Source organism: Saccostrea echinata, unplaced genomic scaffold, assembly GCF_033153115.1.
Source record: "Saccostrea echinata isolate AGI-Se365-2 ecotype Australia unplaced genomic scaffold, CSIRO_AGI_Sech_v1 ptg000054l, whole genome shotgun sequence".
Classification (NCBI taxonomy): domain Eukaryota; kingdom Metazoa; phylum Mollusca; class Bivalvia; order Ostreida; family Ostreidae; genus Saccostrea; species Saccostrea echinata.
The window spans coordinates 23627996-23648432 of record NW_026889803.1 but is presented as its reverse complement, the minus strand read 5'-3'; the positions used below and the strand labels follow the sequence as shown (position 1 = coordinate 23648432).

The 20437-nt window shown below is 31.7% G+C and overlaps 1 protein-coding gene across 1 annotated transcript in view; it reads right to left on the bottom strand.

Annotated features, from left to right (window-relative positions):
- The window catches only part of LOC133206146 (probable ATP-dependent RNA helicase DHX37), a 725850-nt gene that overhangs the window by 167042 nt on the left and 538371 nt on the right, over positions 1 to 20437 (bottom strand). The window contains exon 18 of the mRNA XM_061342078.1: positions 9623 to 9895. Within this exon, the coding sequence (XP_061198062.1) occupies positions 9623 to 9895 (273 nt within the window). The remainder of the gene's footprint in view (positions 1 to 9622; positions 9896 to 20437) is intronic.

Below are 20437 nucleotides of genomic sequence, written 5' to 3'. Positions count from 1 at the left end.
CCGGTTAAAAATTGCCATCCCTATTATATATAGTAGCAGATCGTGAAGATGAAAATTACTGTTAAAAAGTTATAGATAAAAGACTTTTGGCCCCTCTGAGCCCTAATTTGAGGGGTCAGCCCCTTTCTCTTGATATCACATGAAAGGTCTTGCAATTCTGAAGACTTTTTGTTCAACAACTATTCAGAAGTTTCCTTTCATTTTCGAGATATGTAGACTTGAAATATTTAGGGGATATCCCTTTAAGTCCTGATAGGGGCTGTTTAGAAAAATTAAAAGGATGCACATTGTTGAGAACATCATTCTTAACAACTTTTGTTCAATATTGCTTTTCAAAATGTTTCCCCTTTTCGAGATATAAAGCGTCAAAGATTTAGCATTCTGGCCCCTTATGGCCCCTATTTATGTGACATTTGACATAAAAATCATTATATATAGTTGTAGTTTGTTAAGATAAATATTTTTGCTTCAGTAATGTATACAAAAATATTGAATGTTTAAGAGTTATCGATTAAAGACTTTTGGCCCCTCTTGGCCCCTAATATAATGAGTCAGTGCTTTATTCCTGATATCATGTTAAAGATCTTTTAATTTCATTCTGCACAAATATTGTTCAATATGTTTTAAGAAATTAATTATACTTTATAAGATATGATACAAAATGTCTCAAAAATTCATTCATGATTCGTGTCCAAAATTTCAACCCCTACTGAGCTTCCATACTAGGCACTTCCGGAAAATATTAAACCCAGGTGCATAATGGCAACATGTCCTCTATCATCACTGAAAATTTCAGCTCTCTAGCTTAAGCCGTTTTTGAGTTCCATTGCAGACAAGGAGGTCCTCAAAATTTTAGTAAAAGTGAGATAACTTTCAACCAGAAGTAAATATTTCTTACCTGACTTGATGGAATTAACTTCAGATGTCAACGCATCTACCCTGAAAATTTGTATAAAATCGATCGAGCCATCTCCGAGAAATCTTCTGCACAAATTTTGTAAAAAGAAAAAAGAATCATAACTAGATGCAACGAGTGGGAATTCCGTCCGATTTTTGATAAGATAAGAATTTGAATGAGATTTTCATTCAAATATAATGACACAAATAAATTGTTTAGACGAACAATTTTGCTTCAGTAATGTGTAACAATATATTGATCATTAAAGGGGTATAGATTAAAGACTTAATTTTGGCCCCTTTTACGAGTGGTCAGCTCCAATTTCTTGATATCATCTTAAAGCTTTCATGATTTTGAACACTCTTTGTTAAAAAAATATTCAGAAATTCTTTTTCGTTTCCCTGATATATGCAAAAGAAATATTAAGGGGCGGTCCTTTAAGTTCTAATTGGTGAAGTCTAGCAAAAATTGAAAGATTGCATATTATTAAGAATATTATTTTGAATATCTTTTGTTCAATATTGCTATCAAAATATTTCCCACTTTCGAGATATAAAGTGTCAAAGATTTAGCATTCTGGCCCCTTATAGCCCCTAATTATGTAACATATGATGTATATTGCATGATATATGGTTGTAAATTGTTGAGATAGACATTTTGGCTTTAGTAATGCATTACAAAATTATATTGATCGTTAAAGAGTTATTGATTAAAGACTTTCAGCCCCTCCCAGCCCCTATTTTGAGGGGCCAGCTCCTTTTTCTTCACACTTCTTTAAAGCTCTCATGATTTGGAACAATTTTTGTTCAACAACAATCAGAAATTCTTTTTCGTTTCCGAAATATTTGCAAAAGAAATATTTTGGGGCCGGTCCTTCAACTCCTTAATGGGGATGTTTAGGAAAAACTGAAAGGTTGCATATTGTTCAGAACATTTTTTTGAACATCTTTTGTTCAATATTGATTACCACTTTCGAGATATAAAGTGTCAAAGATCTAGCATTCTAGACCCTAATGGCCCCTAATTATGTAACATATGATGTTTATAGTATGATATATGGTTTTAAATTGTTGAGATAGACATTTTGGCTTCAGTAATGCATTACAAAATATTGATCGTTAAAGAGTTATTGATTAAAGACTTTCAGTCCCTCTCGGCCCTTATTTTGAGGGGCCAACCCATTTTTCTTCATACCACTTTAAAGCTCTCATGATTTGGAACAATGTTTGTTCAACAACTAATCAGATATTCTTTTCCGTTTCCAAGATATTTGCAAAATAAATATTTAGGGGCCAGCTCTTCAACTCCTTAATGGGGATGTTCAGGAAAAATTGAAAGGTTGCATTTTGTTCAGAACATTTTTTTAAAACATCTTTTGTTCAATATTGCTTTTCAAAATCTTTCCCACTTTCAAGATATAATGTGTCAAAGATTTAGCATTCTAGCCCCTTATGGCCCCTAATTATGTAATATATGATGTATATAGCATGATATATGATTGTAAATTGTTGAGATAGACATTTTGGCTTCAGTAATGCATTACAAAATATTGATCGTTAAAGAGTTATTGATTAAAGACTTTCAGCCCCTCTCAGCCCCTATTTTGAGGGGCCAGCCCCTTTTTCTTCATACCACTTTAAAGCTCTCATGATTTGGAACAATTTTTGTACAACTATTCAGAAATTCTTTTTCGTTTCCGAGATATTTGCAAAATAAATATTTAGGGGCCGGTCCTTCAACTCCTTAATGGGGATGTTTAGGAAAAATTGAAAGGTTGCATATTGTTCAGAACATTATTTTGAACATCTTTTGTTTAATATTGCTTATTAAAATATTTCCCACTTTAGATATGAAGTGTCAAAGGTTTAGCATTCTGGCCCCTTATGGCCCCTAATTATGTCATATATGATGTATACATGTATATCTAATATCTGGTTGTAAATTGTTGAGATAAACATATTTGCTTCAGTAATGCATTGCAAAATATTGATTGTTAAAGAGTTACTGATTAAAAACTTCTGGCCCCTCTCGGCCCCTAGTATGATGAGTCAGTGCTTTATTCTTGATATCATGTTAAAGATCTTGTCATACTGCACAATTACTGTTCAGTATGTTCTCACAAAATAATTATAGTTTAAAAGATATGATACAAAATGTCTTGAAAATTCATTCATGTCTTCTATCATCACTGAAAATTTCAGCGCTCTAGCTTAAGCCGTTTTTGAGTTCCATCACAGACAAGGAGGTCCTCTGAATTTTGATAAAAGGGCGATAACTTTCGACGGGAAGTGATTTTCAAAAACTGTTCCGCCGGAATTAACTTCAGATAACCTAGCAACAATCCTGAAAATCTGAAGCAAATCCATCAACCATCTCCGAGAAATCATCTCCATAAAATTTGTGCAGAAAAAAAGAATAATAACTAGCAAAAATTGAAAAATTGTATATTATGAAGAATATTATTTTGAACGTCTTTTGTTCAATATTGTTTATCAAAATATTCTTCCTGTTCATGATATATTGTGGTAAAAGTTATGCAATCTGGCCCCTTATGACTCCTTATTGCATAAGATATGATGTAAACATCATGTTATATAGTTATATCGTGTGAAATTGAATTATTTCGCTTCAGTAATATATTAAAAAATATTGATCATTTCAGAGTTATTGATTAAATACTTTCGGCCCCTATTTTGAGGGACCAGCCTCCGGTTTTCTTCATACAACTATAAAGCTCTTACGATTTTGAACACTTTTTGCTCAACAACTATTCAGAAATTCTTTTTCATTTCCGAGATATTTGCTAAAGAGGTATTTAGGGGCCGGCCCTTCAACTCCTTAATAGGGATGTTTAGCAAAAAATGAAAGGTTGCATATTGTTTAGAACATTATTTTGAACATCTTTTGTTCAGTATTGCTTATCAAAATATTTCCCTCTTTTTGAGTTATAAAGCGTCAAAGATTCTGCATTCCGGCCCCTAATTATGTAACATATGATAAAAATATCATAATATACAGTTGTAAATTGTTGAGATAAACTTTATTATTCAGTAATGTATTACAAAATATTGATCGTTAAAGAGTTATTGATTAAAGACTTTTGGCCCCTCTCGGACCCTATTTTGAGGGGATAACCCCTTTTTCTTCATACCACTTTAAAGCTTTCATGATTTTGAACAATTTTTGTTAAACAACAACTATTCAAATTTTTTTTTTCATTTCCGAGATATTTGCAAAAGAAGTATTTAGGGGCCGGCCCTTCAACTCCTTAATAGGGATGTTTAGCAAAAAATGAAAGGTTGCATATTGTTTAGAACATTATTTTGAACATCTTTTGTTCAGTATTGCTTATCAAAATATTTCCCTCTTTTTGAGTTATAAAGCATCAAAGATTCTGCATTCCGGCCCCTTATGGCCCCTAATTATGTAACATATGATAAAAATATCATAACATATAGTTGTAAATTGTTGAGATAAACATTTTTGCTTCAGTAATGTGTTACAAAATATTGATCATTAAAGAGTTTTTAATTAAAGAATTTCGGCCCCTATTGGCCCCTATATTGAGGGGCCAGCCCCTTTTTCTTTATACCACTTTAAAGCTCTCCTGATTTTGAACACTTTTTTGTTCAACAACTTTTCTGAAATTCTTTTTTGTTTCCGAGATATTTGCAAAGGAAGTAATTAGGGACCGGTCCTTTAACTCCTTAATGGGGACGTTTCACAAAAAATTAAAACGTTGCATATTGTTTAGAATATTATTTTGAACATCTTTTGTTCAATATTGCTTATTAAAATATTTCCCACTTTTGAAATATAAAGTGTCAAAGATTTTGCATTCTGGCCCCTTATGGCCCCTAATTAAGGATATTTCACTCTTGATTCATGTCCTAAATTTCTACCCCTACCAAGCTTCCATACTAGGTACTTCCGGAAAATTTGAAAAGCCAGGTGCAAAACTTCAACATGTCGTCTATAATCGCTGAAAATTTCAGGGGTCTAGCTTTTGCTGTTTTTTAGTTTTTGTGCCGACAAAATGGTTATCTGAAAATCGATTAAAGGGCGATAACTTCCGACCGGAAGTGAATTTTAAGCATTTGAACAAAAAAGGATCATCTTCAGATCAAAAGGCATTACCCCTGAAAATTTCATGAAAATTGATCGAACCATTTGCGAGATATCTTCTGCACAAAAATTGTAAAGAAAAAGTGGAATAATAATAATAATAATAAAAGTGAAAAAGAAATAATACAATAATAAAAGGGTCTTCCGTTGGAGACGGAAGACCCTAATAATAAGAAGCTTGAAAAAGAAACATAAGAATAATAAAAGGGTCTTCCGCTGAAGACGGAAGACCCTAATAAAGGTAAAAAAGAAACCAAAGAATAATAGAAGGGTCTTTCGCTGAAGACCCTAATAAAAGTGAAAAAGAAACAATAGAATAATAGAAGGGTCTTCCGTTGGAGACGGAAGACCCTAATTAATGCATTTTCACTATATTATCAATAGAGCCCCACCCTTACACCAGAAACATCTGACCTAGGGGCCATGAAACTCACAATCCTAGAAGAAGCACTCTTGTTCATCATGACTATACACTTAAGTTTTTTGCTTTATAACCAGGAGCAGAAAAGAACATTTTCAAACAAATTACTTTTCACTATACAGTCAATAGAGCCCCCCCCCCCCCCCCCGGCCATGAATTTCACAATTTTGAAATGCACTTAGTTTGTTGTTCCCTGCTTTCACTGAAAGTGGGGAATATCAATTTGGGTCTGTCTGTCTGTCCGTCTGTCTGTCTGTAACACTTTCGTTTCTGCACGATATCTTGAGAACCCTTTGAGCTTTCGCAATGAAATTTTGCATAGCAACTCCCTATGGCCTAAAGAAGAACCCTATTAATTTTTGAGGTCAAAAAGTCAAAGGTCAAGGTCATAAATTCATAAATTCTGTCTGTTTTAAAACTATCGTTTCCGCACGATATCTCATGAATTCTTTAAGCTTTTGCAAATGAAATTTTACATAACAACTCTCTGTGGCCTAAGGAAGACCTCTATTAATTTTGAGGTCAAAAGGTCAAAGTTCAAGGTCGTAAATACACAAATTCCATCTGTGTGTAACACTTTCGTTTCCGGGTGATACCTCAAAAAGCTTTTGAGCTTTTGCAAAGAAATTTTATACCATAACTCCCTATGGCATCTCTCGCCCCTCTCAAAGTGTCCCGCCCTGTTTTTTTTATTTATTGTATATTTAAAAGTCGCTTGGCACTATTTCTAGCACAGGGGCATGTGGAGAGTTATTACGTATAAAACAGGTTGTCGGCTGACTTTACATTCTAATTACATCTATTAGAACTGTTTAGTAAAGGCTAAATTAGACAATATGTAATGTGTAAAATTTTGACAATATCGAACGTGAATATAAACATTATATGTGACCTAATATTTGCATTTAATCAGACTTAACTCAATATGAGTCATATTATGGAAATGAGTAGATCAACTTCTTGTTACATAGTCAAAGAAGCATAATTCTTATGACATTATCATTACTGACTTTTGTGTGTGACCTAGTGTTTGCCTTTAATTTGCTGTATAATCAAGTGCCTCCATGGTCTAGGGGTATGTTGCTCGCTTAGCAAGCGAGACGCCCGGGTTCAATCCCTGATCAATTCTATTTTTCTTTTTTTAACGTTTTTTTTTTTTGGATTTACTAAATGATACTATTCAACATGTGAAATAAAAAGGTGTGATGTCTGAAGTGTACAAACTCATAAAATCATTAATAAAGTGTGATAATTATTCTGTATATTAAAAAGAATCTTCTATACACATATTAAAGAATAAGAAATCAAATCTTTTTATCCATATTGCCATTTTTTTAATTTGCTTCAATATACATGTATACATTTAATAATTCTACAAATACAGGGGGTAGTGTGACCCCCCAACCCTGAACTTTTTTCCCTAAGCTGGGGACACAAATTCTCTGAATTAGCTTGTTTAAATAATACCCAGGAGCAGAGATTTTCAAAGAATTAATGCATTTTCGCTATTTAATCAATAGAGCCCCACCCTAACATCAGAACCCCTGACCCAGGGGCGGGCCTTGAAATTCACAATTTTGGAAAAAGCATCAATGCTTATCATAACCATGCACTTAGTTTGTTTAAATAATACCAAGGAGCAGAGAAGAAGATTTTCAAAGAAATAATGCATTTTCACTAGATAATCAATAGAGCCCCGCCCTAACACCAGAACTCCTGACCCAGGGGCCATGAATTTCACAATTTTGGAAAAGACATCATTGCTTATCATAACCATGCACTTAGCTTAAATAATACCCAGGAGAAAATTTTCAAAGAAATAATGCACTTTCACTATATGATCTATATAGCCCCACCCTAGCACCAGAACCCCTGACCCTGGGGCCATGAATTTCAAAATTTTGGTAGAGGGCTCAATGCTTATTACAATCATGCCAACAGTTTGATTGCTTGATGTCCAGGAGTAAAGAAAAAGATTTTTAAAGATTACATCAATTTTTGGTGGTTTTAGCCCCACCCCAGGGGCCCCAGGGGGGCAGGGACCATGAAATTCAAAATTTTTGTTCCCCTTCACCCAAAGAGTCTATATGCTAAAAATTGGTTCAAACTAGTTTAGTGGTTGTAGAGAAGAAGTTGAAAATGTTCAAAAGTTAACTCACAACGGATGATGGACAAAAAGGGATATCATAGCAATAGGTCACCTGAGTGACTCGGGTGACCTAAAAATCTAATTGTCCTAATGGGACATTATTTAATTCAAAAGTTTTCCTATGAAAATTGCAAGTAATTTAGCACTATTTGAAACCCAATAGCGATTTTCATCCTGACCTTGGAGTATATGTGACATGTTTGCAGTAAATTAAGCACTTTCACTTGGAGACTGAATTCTGATTACTGAGTGAAGGATTTTTCATTAATCTAGCCCTATTTGCCTGGCATATAAGATGCCACTGAAAAGACCATCTTCATTTTGTTATTTGTAAACATATTTTAATTATTGATTTTATGTATGTTATTGTTTGCTGTATTCATGACTATATGCCAATGTATGATGGTGTTGTCAAATAAATGAATTAAATTGAATTGAATCAGAATCCACACAACTTTTGATTGTTTAGCATGCTCTACAAACTAAAAATGTCTAAAATGAGGCAAGCTATTGTCAGACAAGTTGATTAAACAAAAATATCAACAGTCTAATTTTAAAGTCATCATTTCACAACTTCAGTGGTCGATACAATGACCTTGTCAGCAAATACAATCTATCATTAAGTCAAATGCTGACTGACATTGTTAGACCGTTATTTACACACTGACTTGTCTAAAGATTTTTTGAATTTTCTTGATCATGACAAGTACCCAGCACTTTTAAGGCGTACTTCGAAGACATCAACAGAATATAAACGGCATAAATACATACCTTTTTAAACTGAATTTATTTTTGTAAAGGTACTATATCATCTTATGACTTTAACATTCTTTGAAATAACATTGTATATCCAGCTTTGTACTGAATTTGGTTTGGTCACGTTATTTGACAGTCACGTGATAAATGCATGTAATGTGTACTGTATTTAGGTCACAAACAAATTTCAATATCGCAAGGGCATACCCTAGTTAAAATTAAAAATTAAAAAAAATAGATTGTTTCTACATAACTTGTTGTTAATGGAAAGTGCTGCTGCTTTAAATAGAATTCGCATTAAATTAGTTTAAATTTCAGGCTATCTGGCTAATGTCGAAATATGTGTGACCTTTACCAAATATTTCATGTATTTATTAAGTTATGCTATCGATTTCAGGAAAGCAGCAGCACTTTTCAAGTTAAGGAATATGTCTGTTATGTGTATTCAAAAAATGGTCTCGATCTATTTAGTGTATGCCCTTGCGAAAAGACGATTTAATGAGGCACCTCGACATGAAACATGCACACCCTGTAGACAAAAACACGGTAGAATTAATTCAATACATTCTCTCAATATTTTTTAAATAATGGTACTAAACAAACGTTTCAGATTTGTATTAATGGTCTACCTAAAATTTGCAAGTAATATTATGTTTAATAATAAAATGCATTTTTCACTGTGAAAAAATAACTTGATCCGCCTCTCACTGCACATAAAATGCGTCAAACTTTACATGATGACGTCATGTCGACAACTGCATTGCGATCAGTGACTTGTTTATATCTTGCTGTGTGGAATTTAACTAGCACAAAAATGAATGCAGTGGTAAGTTTTGATGAAGTTCATTGCTCTTATGCAGTTTAGATTCGCAAATTATTTCATTTCTGTTATTGTGAGGAATTGCTATATTTGTGTGATGTCACAGTAAACTTTTCCCGTATAAATTAGGCCCCGCCCCCTTTATGCAGCCTTAACAGAGCTGCACAGCACACAACAGGTGTGACTAGTCAGCAGGGGATGCTCACTCCTCCACTGCACCTGATCCCACCTCTGATGTTTTAGAGGTCCATTTTTGCTCTGCTCCTGATTTGTATTGTTTGAAAGGACTTATGAGCTTAAATACTGTTCATTATCTCCATATTTCTTCCATATGAATGCTGTTCAGTTTGGCCTTCTATTTTTCAAGAAAGTTATTATTTGAATACACAAGTTAAAAATTGTAAAATTATGTCAAAGGGTCTTCAGGTTAAACCAAAAAAAGAAAACTATTACATCATCAGTTGCTGCCTTATGAAATTCCACAAACACTTCATCAACAGAAAGAGCTGCAACTATGGCAATGACATAAGGCAGAAGATCCTGCTGATGTCCTAATAACATCATCTTTGCATAGCGGGGAGACACAGGGAAGCAGGCCATGGCTCTCCCCAGGGGAGTTATCTGGCTAACTGGCTCTGCTGGGCTCTTCCTTCTCTTATGGACCAAAGGTTTCTGTGAATGTTCAACAATCAGAGCCCCTAATGATATCAGCAAATTCTCAGCAGCCTGAAAAAAAAAAAACATTTACAAACTCAAAATACTGCACATGTATACATTATTTCTTAATGATCAACTGTACACACACTTTTTTCAATGGCATCATTTTTCTGCAAAATAACAATTTCTTATAAATCATATCTCCTTAACTTGTCAAAGTCAATTTCTGCCAAATATCATAAATGCCAAATATCATGCATTTACAGTAATTATTTTCCTAATTCTCTGATTTGAAATTTTCAGGTAAGTTACCTATGCAGAATTTTGGGGTAAAAACTAGGGATGTCAAAATACTTATTTTCCTTTAGTTAGTCGATTATTCGATTGCATTATTTGAAAATAGTTGAATATTCGGAACATTTTATGAAAATAATATTTTCTTTCAAACTTCATTGGTACATATTCAAAAACCCTTTTACTTAAATATTTAAAAAGTAACATAAAAATTAATGCAACGTAACGCGTGGATAGCATGATTCTATGAAATAAATTTAGAAACCTAATTCTCCAAATTTTATTATTTCCCCGTCAATAGAATTCATAAATCGACCCATACATGCAGTCAGTTTTTATTTAAGAAAGCATTAAAAAAATTGTCAGTCGATATTTTTTAAAGCTTATTATGAAATAAAAGGGGGGGGGGGGGGGTGTGACCTTACACTCTCCACACGTCAGGTGCCTGTGAAATTGTTAAGCAGTCATATACTGCTTATTCCATATATAATTGTTTGCTCTGGCTATCAAAATGTCCTCAAACAGTTTAAAATGAAGGTGTATTGTTTTAATAATTATTGAAGTATCAAAACAGGTTTATTCCTTGCATTTGAGCAATCTTAAAATAACAAAAGATAATTTGGACATGGTATAAGATCAAGTTCAATTAATAATTTTACAAACAAAGCCCAGTACATTGATGGGTAATTTATTACAAAACAACACAGGCAGTTACTGACAATTAATTCTCGCAGTAGTGAAGCACTTATAATTGCTGAACTTTCTGTACGTGCATGGAAAATCAACTGTTTTTTGTTGTGGACAATTATCGCCTGTCTCTGAGGAAAGATGGTTTCTCAATTTTTTGATGAGAATTCCGGCCGTCTCGTTATCACTAATGTATTGCATTTATTTAGGGAATTAGATGTTTTTGAAGGTTTAAAACAGCAAGAACAAAGTCCAGTAATTCTTAATAGTATCCTCATAGTACATACATTTTTGTACTCATTAGTATGACACAAATAACCTCATTAACACACAAGCTCTAAATATCTGAAAATTCAAGAATGTGAAAATAACCAAAGGTGGAAATGAAGAAATGTGAAAAGTGGTCAACATGACAGCAAACTGTCTTTTCTTTGTATGAACAGGACTGGTATATATCATGAATAGAAATTTTTCATTTTCAGGAGTTATTTTCCTTGTCATGAAACATATATTTTTCTCACTATATCCTTTATCACTTACAAGTAAAAATTTGAAATATTTAAACATCTTTTGAAAATTTTATACCATACCTTTATTTGCAAAGTGTAAGGCAAGAAAGAAAATGTAATGAACAAATATATATGTTTTTTTTTAATCAGAAACTATCCGTAAAGTTGCTAATGTTATAGAGGAAGAACAGGACCTTATGTCGGGTGTACTTAGATTGATCCAAGAACAGAAATCACTCTTGTAAATGTGAACATCATCTATTATAAAAACTTTATACTCTGAAAATTGTAGGACATATTGCATAGAAATTGCATATTCACCATAAATGATCAAAAATCAAAATTCAAGTGCCATGCACATCTCTGATATATGTTCATAAACTTTCTACTGTCAACCATGCAAAAATAATTTACGTGTTCCCTGTTTCAAATCAAAGGCCTGAAGGGCCTGAGAGTCGACTTGCTCTTCATTTGCTTTTCAATGTCTTTTGAGAGAGGACTACACAAGTCTGTGATACTTATGTTCAATCCCATTGACGTATAGTCAACACTCTTAATTAAACTCAATGGGACTGACAAAAAACTTTGAGATACCCAAGAACTCTATAAATAGAGGGTAAAATATTTTTCGGACTTCCAAATCACTTTAACATATTCATAGTATTCGAGGTATCAGTGTTCATGGTACCAAAGTCAAACTCTATTGTTGGCAAAATGATATTCAAAATGTTCCTGGGAACTATTTTTTAAAGATTGTGAGAAGTTCATATGACTTGATTGTCTTTTAAGGGGATATCATTTGAATGTACACTTCCCCACTCCATAGATTGTTTTTAAATTTGAGTATTTGATAATTAGAGTATATTCTAATGAAAAATTTTAATTCTTTTTACACCTTGACAGGAATTTTTGAGTACCGGGTACATCATTTGAATAGAACAATTATATTATATACATATCATTTATAATTTGAATTGTCATAATTGTTGTTCTCTGAATAATTCTTTAGAAAAATAATTTTCCTATATATTGCATCCAATCTGTCTGAAATTATAGCAGTCTCTTTGATCCCCATTATATTACAATTAAGGCAATTACTATGAATATTGGTAGTTGGTTTAAACAATATGCATCATTGTCTGGTGAATTTTTTTTCCAGCTAACCAAGACTTTTAAAATATCCATATTGAAACAATTAAAAATTCTTATCGTTTTGAACACAAGCAATTAAACAAAGATAAATAAATTGGAAAACAATTTTGTTGTAAAAACAAAATTTATTTAACAAAGATTAGCTAAACTTAGACTTGAGACATACATGGAGACTATTTGAAAATGCCTGGAAACAGTTGGAACAAATATTAGTGATAAATACAGTATGTTTTATCTTTAAAATGTCAAATTACAAGACATTTGTGAATTGTATAGAATTTTGTGTGTTTAAAAGTCAAATTACAAACAATGAGGAAATGACAGTTCTACAGGGTACATCAAAGGGGATGAAAATTCTGGATAGAATAGGGTGATTCTTGTTACTGAATACAGCACAAACACATGTAAAAATGTATTTAAAAGTAAAAAAACTAAGAAAAAACACAAACAAATCATACAAAGCCTCTTGTTCATGCATTATTAAAAGCATTTTTGTGATGTAAGATACAAAAAGTGTTCTATCTACCAACATAATAACAAAAACTAGAAAAACATGCATGTATATATACATGTACAAATCAATTCACTGCACATCAAACTACTTTCTAATTACATGCAATATAATCTAATTTAAAAAAAAAAAAAAGAAACTCCAATATCCCTATGACTCAAGATGCACTTCGGCAGCAAACTTGAACATTTCTGTCAAAAAGAAAACAGAAAATGATGTGCTAAAGAACTTGACTAGAAAAACATCAAGACTAGACTGTAACATAAAGTATTCAACACTGTTCATACTGACTAGGTACGGAAAAAAACATCTCTTGTTTTATGCACAAATTTCACAAAGCATCTTATGCATATTTTGTAAAGTCCTTTTAAGCTTTTAATTCCCATTGAAGAGAATAACAATACTGTACTTAATAAAACTTTGAAACACTTTGACAGTGAAATAAAATGCACATTTGAGTGTGGAAACATTCAAACATTTAATTGACACATCTTCTTTTTACAGGGTTCGACACTAACATTTTTAGGTTTTGGTCCGGCTGGACTAGTGCTTCTTTACTTTTGCTAGTCTGCGCACAATTTCGTGATTCTGTCAAAAAAAAGAAAATCAATCAGTGTTTTGTTACGTTTAAAATAAATATTATACTTTTTGAATTTAACAAATGAAAGCATTTACGTGAAGTGTTTTATTCCACAGATTTGTTGCAATCTCGTGATCATGCAGGAAATACGATCGCATTCCCTATCTCGTTCTTTTTTCTCTATACATTATATCTGAAATCTTCATACTAAATCATGATCGCTAAAATGTTTAACTTCATATGAAGTCATAAAATTAAGCGCTGAATTGACTCAGATTTACCTAACTACCCACCAAGGAGCTAGAAAGTTAAAAATACATGCGGGGTTTTCCAGTATAAGACATCAGTAATTTATTCATTTTGTTTTCTAGAAATTTTTATTGGTCAGTTCGGACTAATTGGCCACAGATTTTATAAGTCCAAATGAAAATGTATTAGTATGAGACTAACGTTAGTGTCACACCCTGTTTAAAAAAAAGTGGATGGCAAAGTAAAAGAAATCAGTACACAATCTCAGTTTTAGTTACTTGCAATCTAGTCTATAAAAAAAGGACACAACCAGCCTGGAAAAAAGAATTAAAAACAAACACAATAATAATAATAAACCCCCAAAATAAAAAATAAAACCAAAGAAAAAAAACAATAAACAAGCAATACAAATCAAAAAAGGACTTTGTTATATTTGACTTTGCATTTTTCAATTGCAAAATTGTACAGCTTTGTCCATCAGAAAATAGAACAAAATGATGTGGAAAAAAGGACTAACAAATATATAAAGTTTGATCTGATGTTTTGAAAACAGCAATTTAAACACAAATCTGAATCACTTGTATCAAATTCAATGTACAAAGTCTAAGTCATAAAACTATTTGAAAATCTAGAAGATAATGTGAAAAGTCCTTGCAGCTTTGTTAAAAAATGTCACAAAATAATGAACTAAACAATCTTTTTAGGTCTTTTTTTTCCTTTCCTCCTAAGAAACAGATTTTTTTTAAATTTACATTTTGGAAAACCTTATTTTTTTTTTTTACATGAATTCTAAAATGAGTTCTAAGAATATAAACAAAGACAGTTAATAGGATTTAATGAGATGAGTCCAAAATTTAATTACTGTAAATTGACAACTTCACCATTTTCAAGTCTCATGGATGCTTGAAAGGGCAATTTGCTTGTTAGGTTTTATTCTAATTTCTTGATGTCACACTGCAAGAATTTGGCCATTACACTGGACTGTAAGCTGGGTATAGCTCTCCATCATCAACAACAACAGATAGATAGGAAGCATCTTCAATGTTGAAGGCTATGATGTCTTTGATCAAAGTTGTTGATGTAGGTGCCTTTACTTTCTAAGAAATTACAGTAAAATACCATAAAAACAATGATTTCTATTGAAATGAATTGAAAAAAAAATTGCAACAAGAGAAAAGATAAATTGGATGTCATAAGGAACAAAAAAGCTGGGCTATGTCTTTTTATTAAAGAATTTTTATGACTTGTAGTTTAAATATTATGTTTAAACTCAACACATTAAATATCACACTTACTTCAATTATAGTGTGAGTGGTGGTTGACACAAATTTTTTGCTGTTGAAGGTTTGGACAACTATATACATTAGATATTTTGACTTGTCCAATGCCAATTTCAGATAATGCCAGGTCATGCCGCAGAGAGACTTTGCACTTCCCTGTATCATCCCTGCATGATGGTGACACCTTTTACCTTTGTGTCCCTGCCTTTCACAGAAATAGTTCTGGCAATTTCTTCCTAAAAAGAGTATATAACATTCAAAATAAGAGATCTGTATTATCTTGGGGGGTAGGGTGGGGGATGGAACTCTACTAGACCATGTAAAATAGAATCAATCAGACATCAATATTTTTCATAAGTATATAATAATTTTGAATAAGTATATCATACGAGGGTTGTTCAAAGAGTTAGTGGACTATGCCAATTTTCATTATACTATCTTCAAGAAATTTAAAATAAGCAAATTATCATATGTAAAAATATTTATTTTGTTTAAGTGTGAAGTTTCATTCCATGTGATTCAATAGAATTCATGTTATCTAATTTTAAGATGAACACGATTTGTAACCACGGAGCAAACTCAACAACACTGTAGCGTCAAAAACATAAAGACTTGAGGTTCTCAAAAATACTATGCTTATACATTTCACACAGTATTGTACAATACCAGTGCACTCATTAAAAACGTTTCCCTATCACTTGAAGTCTATTTTGCTATCAATTGTTCCAGTAGCATCATTTTGTTTGTCCATGTTATATTTTTTTAACTGCATAAGTGTGCTTTCACAAGATATTTGTATTTAGAGGACTTATCATTACATTTAATAAAAAACTCAAACAACATAACATGCATTGTCTTCCACGTGAGTCTGGGCTGAATATTTTATCTCCTTGGTGTATGTTTCCTCTAAGTGGAAAATTTACTGGGGGACCTGGATTTTCCTCAAAATCATCACATGAAATTAACAGTACTGAACACAATAATAAATACTTTTTGACATCAAATGTTATCCACTTTTTTGTCATCAAATTATTGAAAGAATTCTTGCTCAAAAATGCAATAAAATTCCTAAATGGGTTCCAATTCTTGACCTCCAAGTCTCCAAATCAACACCCATGTTTCAGATTTTTGTTTATTTCAGATTTAAAATACTTTTGTCTCAAATTTTTGTTGTATGATTTTTGGTTTTAATTTTCTCTCCTAAGAATATTTCTCAAGTTGATTGTTTTCTTTTCTCCAATAAGACAAAATTATATAATTTCAAGTCCAACAATTCTTTTTTCAGCTCATCTCCGCGATCATAGAATATTACGACACAGAAAATTATTTCTTACAATTAATTTTCAAAACAATTGAACTCTGAAGACAAATCTATGGTTTGATTGGAATTTGTAATGAATTTCTCACTTATCATTCAATGTATTAATGTAAAAAATTTCCAATTTTCCTGAAAGTATTTTGATTCACTCAAGCAATTTCTTACATATATAAGCCTCATGAAAATTAGCTTATGTAACTTATTAGTCACTGCAGTTTGAACACAATTTATTTCACATTTCCTAGATTGTGCCTGGTAAAGTACAGTTGATGTAATATGGGTTATTTAAAAAAAATGACCACCAAACTGAAATTTTTTTTTAGAAAAATTCAACTACTTATATCATATTATTTTTCACTTATATCATCATATTGCATTTGCATTCTAGTTTAAAATTCTGAAGTGACAATAGAATAGACAATTGGATTAAAAAGTTTCAGAATTTTTATTAGTAAAATTTCTTTTGAAAAAAGAAAATATCATTACACCTTAAAAGACTTTCTAAAATACATAATCACAAGAAGTTATAGTTTTTTATGCTTCAAAATGGTAAAAGGTGTATAAATGATTAAATCTATAGACCTTGATTGAGATCTTCTCTTGTATATAATGTGACAAAAAATTGGCTTTTTGATTATTATTTTACATTATTTTTTAAATTCTGGTTTGAAAAGTTTAATATGAAAAAAGTATGAAGCAATAAAATTCCCCAAAATTCACTTTTTCTGTCCATTCAAGTCAATTCTTTAAATCTAAGCCAAAAAAGAATTTTTATATACGAGTTCTCTTACAAAAAAATACTAGATTTTGAAGTGACCCTTTGTTACATTATTGTGTTGCAGTCCTGACATCTGATATATGTATTTTATTTAACATATTGTTTAAAAAATTATAACACACAATAACCCATTCCTACTTTATAAATCAAGTTGTCCTTTTGATATTTTTCATGGTTTACAGCAGGTTTTTCATATTTTGAAGACCTTAAAACATGATTATTTTCAAAGTGTAATATATATAAATTGTATTTAAAAATATATGTGAAATGATGAAAACTATTCCCTGAATTGACTGTAAAATTTCTGTAATTTGTTGATATACATAGTGTTTTGAACATCAAATAGTATCAAACATTTTTTTTCAACTTATTTTTTAGTGAAGATAATTAAAAAGCATTGGTAATTATAAAGCAGTTTTGTTGCACTCCTGACTGCAGTAAAATTTAGAATTGAAACCATAGAACACAAAAATTCATAAAGTGTTGGCAACATCAAGTGGTAATGAAATTGTGCAATATTTATAGTCCAATGCTTCATAATAAAAACAGATGAAAGTATTTAAAATTCACATTTTATCTGGAATTATCCCCCCCCCCCCCCCAAAAAAAAAAAAAAAAGATTAAATGTATATTTAGAAGATAAAATATATTTTATAGCATATTTTCCTTTAGAGGAAAAACACAGTATCCTACCAGAAAAATTCTACTCATCATTTTTTCTTTATCTTCATTCTTATTGGATGATTTATAATTCTAACATATTTGTTGCACTCCTGACCAAAAGCATTGGGGCCTTTAATGTTGTTTCAGTGAAGTTGAGGAGGAATTACTTGAATTTCATAACAGTTTTTAGTACGTGTGTTTATTTTTAACATTCGAATCATTAAAAAAAATCACAAAAAGATAAAAACACATCTGAATTGATAAAATTGAAAAAGGAAGGATTTTAATAATAAAACTGCCAATAATTAAGTAATAAATTATACAAAAAGATCATTATTAATTAATGAATACTTCTAAGCATGAATAGAGTGTTTTCATCACACAACTTGAATCTTAAAAAAAATGTGTTGCACAGTTGCACTCCTGACCATAGAAATATAGATCTGAAGCACAGACAGATCCTGTAATTGATAAATCTATTTGGTAAAAATGATCTTTGCGTCTTTATTTTCCAAAATAAAAATCAGAAAATCATATAATGATAATAGTTTTTTCATGCTTTGGAGCAAAACATCAAATGTTGCACTCCTGACATCATTGGATATGCACATATACTTGACTCTCATTAATTCTGCTTGTGATTTACATAACATTTTTAAGTTTTAAAATGTATATCAGTTACTGCTTTACATTTCAAAAACTCTTTTTTGTATTAATTTTCTTTCAGAATTTTACAATATATCTTTTTTTGGCAACACTACATTTTTTCTGTTGCACTCCTAACATGAACAGGGTATTATTTTAACTCGGAATAATTATTTCATTCGGAATATAAAGAATTGAAAAAAATAAGCAACTAAGTCTCCTTACATGTACTTGTAGCTCAGAAGAAAAAAAAAATGTTGCCTTAATTCTCTGCATTTTGTGTGTAATACAGTATTGAGTAAAGATTTTGTTTATCTCTCTATAAATAATTTATTTTATTTCTTGTAATTATTTTTTCTTTTTATTTGTTTGTTTGTTTATTGTTGTGTTTGTTTATTTATTTGTGTAAACAAGGTTGCTTGTAATGGCAGGGGTTAGATGAAAATTTTATGGGGTTAGTTGGCGCATGCCTAAAGGGGTTAGTCGCCGCTGAGCGGCGACTAACCCCTTTGAGCATGCGCCAGTTGAGATAGGTAAAAATCTTGCAGTTAATCCATATACAATGTATTCAGTCTGTATTGTTAATCAGTCCACGCGATGTACAAATTAAACGGTAATTAACACGGTAGAAGTATTTGTACTGTCATGCTGCGCTTAAAAATCCCAAGTATTCCGTTCTTCAAGTATCCATGAATGAAGACTATACATGCCGATATCCTAAAGAAATAACTCGCAGAGAACGAAAATACATACCAATGCATATTCATTACGATAACCGAAAACACTAACAAGTATTTTTACAGTCGTAACAACGATTAAATCCAACAAATAACCAGAGAAATGCAACGATGTAAACACTGCCAATACACTGCAGACAATTCCAGTTCGACGTCACTTTTCGAAGTCCGACGTCACACGTACACTGTTTTCCCGAACTTTCTGTGTCAAAATGGCGAATAGGCATTGTATGTAATATAAGGTATTCTGTCATCGTAGTACAACACACAAACTTTATTCCTTTAGATTAAAGTTTTCCTTTACTTAGGTAATCAAATATCAGAAGAGGAGACGAAAGTGGGGAGTATTTAGTACAGAAAACAGGTTACAAAAATTTAAAGATCCATGATCCGCCCACTTGTTTCACCTCAGCTAAGAGGTGCATATTTAGTGTGCACATCTCGAGTTTCAAAGTCGATGTGACGTCACACTCACAACCATAAATATGTAGGCTTACATCTAACGGGGAACAGACTGTGCTGAACATTGCTTGTATTATTAGAAAGAAGATAAATACCATTTTGAAATTAATTTAAAGAAAAGAAAAATTGACAATAATTACATTTTAACCTTAAGAGACGAGATCAGTTGATTTTGAAAGGGGAGGGGGTGGTGGCAGATTCTGGGAATAAATGTTAAAAATAAGGGAGAAATAAATAATCTGACCGTTTTTTGCCTCCTCCCAGACATACATGAAATAAAGTTTTGTTTGAGAGGTTAATTTTCTTTTCTTAACTTAAAATTGATTATCTGTCCCTGGACATGTTCGAAATGAATACCCCCCCCCCCCTGCTCCGTCAGAATCAAATGGTCGTTTACTTAGTCGCAAATTATTTTTAAAAATCATCCCTGAAAAAAAAAAAGACATGGAATATCTCAATAATCAAAAAAAAAATTTTTTTTTATCATATTGGACATTATTTACATAGTCTTTCCATTTCCAAGCCTTATACCCCACCCCACCCCCCTTTTCAATCATTTTCAATTCAGTGATGGTTTTTATTACACGGAAGCAATAATATCATAAAGCACATATGAAATATTTTGATTTTATTATTTATTTATTAAAATCAGACCCACCCTGAAGGAATTATCCAAAAAAAGAGTGTAGTGACTACTGGCTATTGCCGCTAAGAAACAATTACCAATTCTTGCAGAACATTGGAAG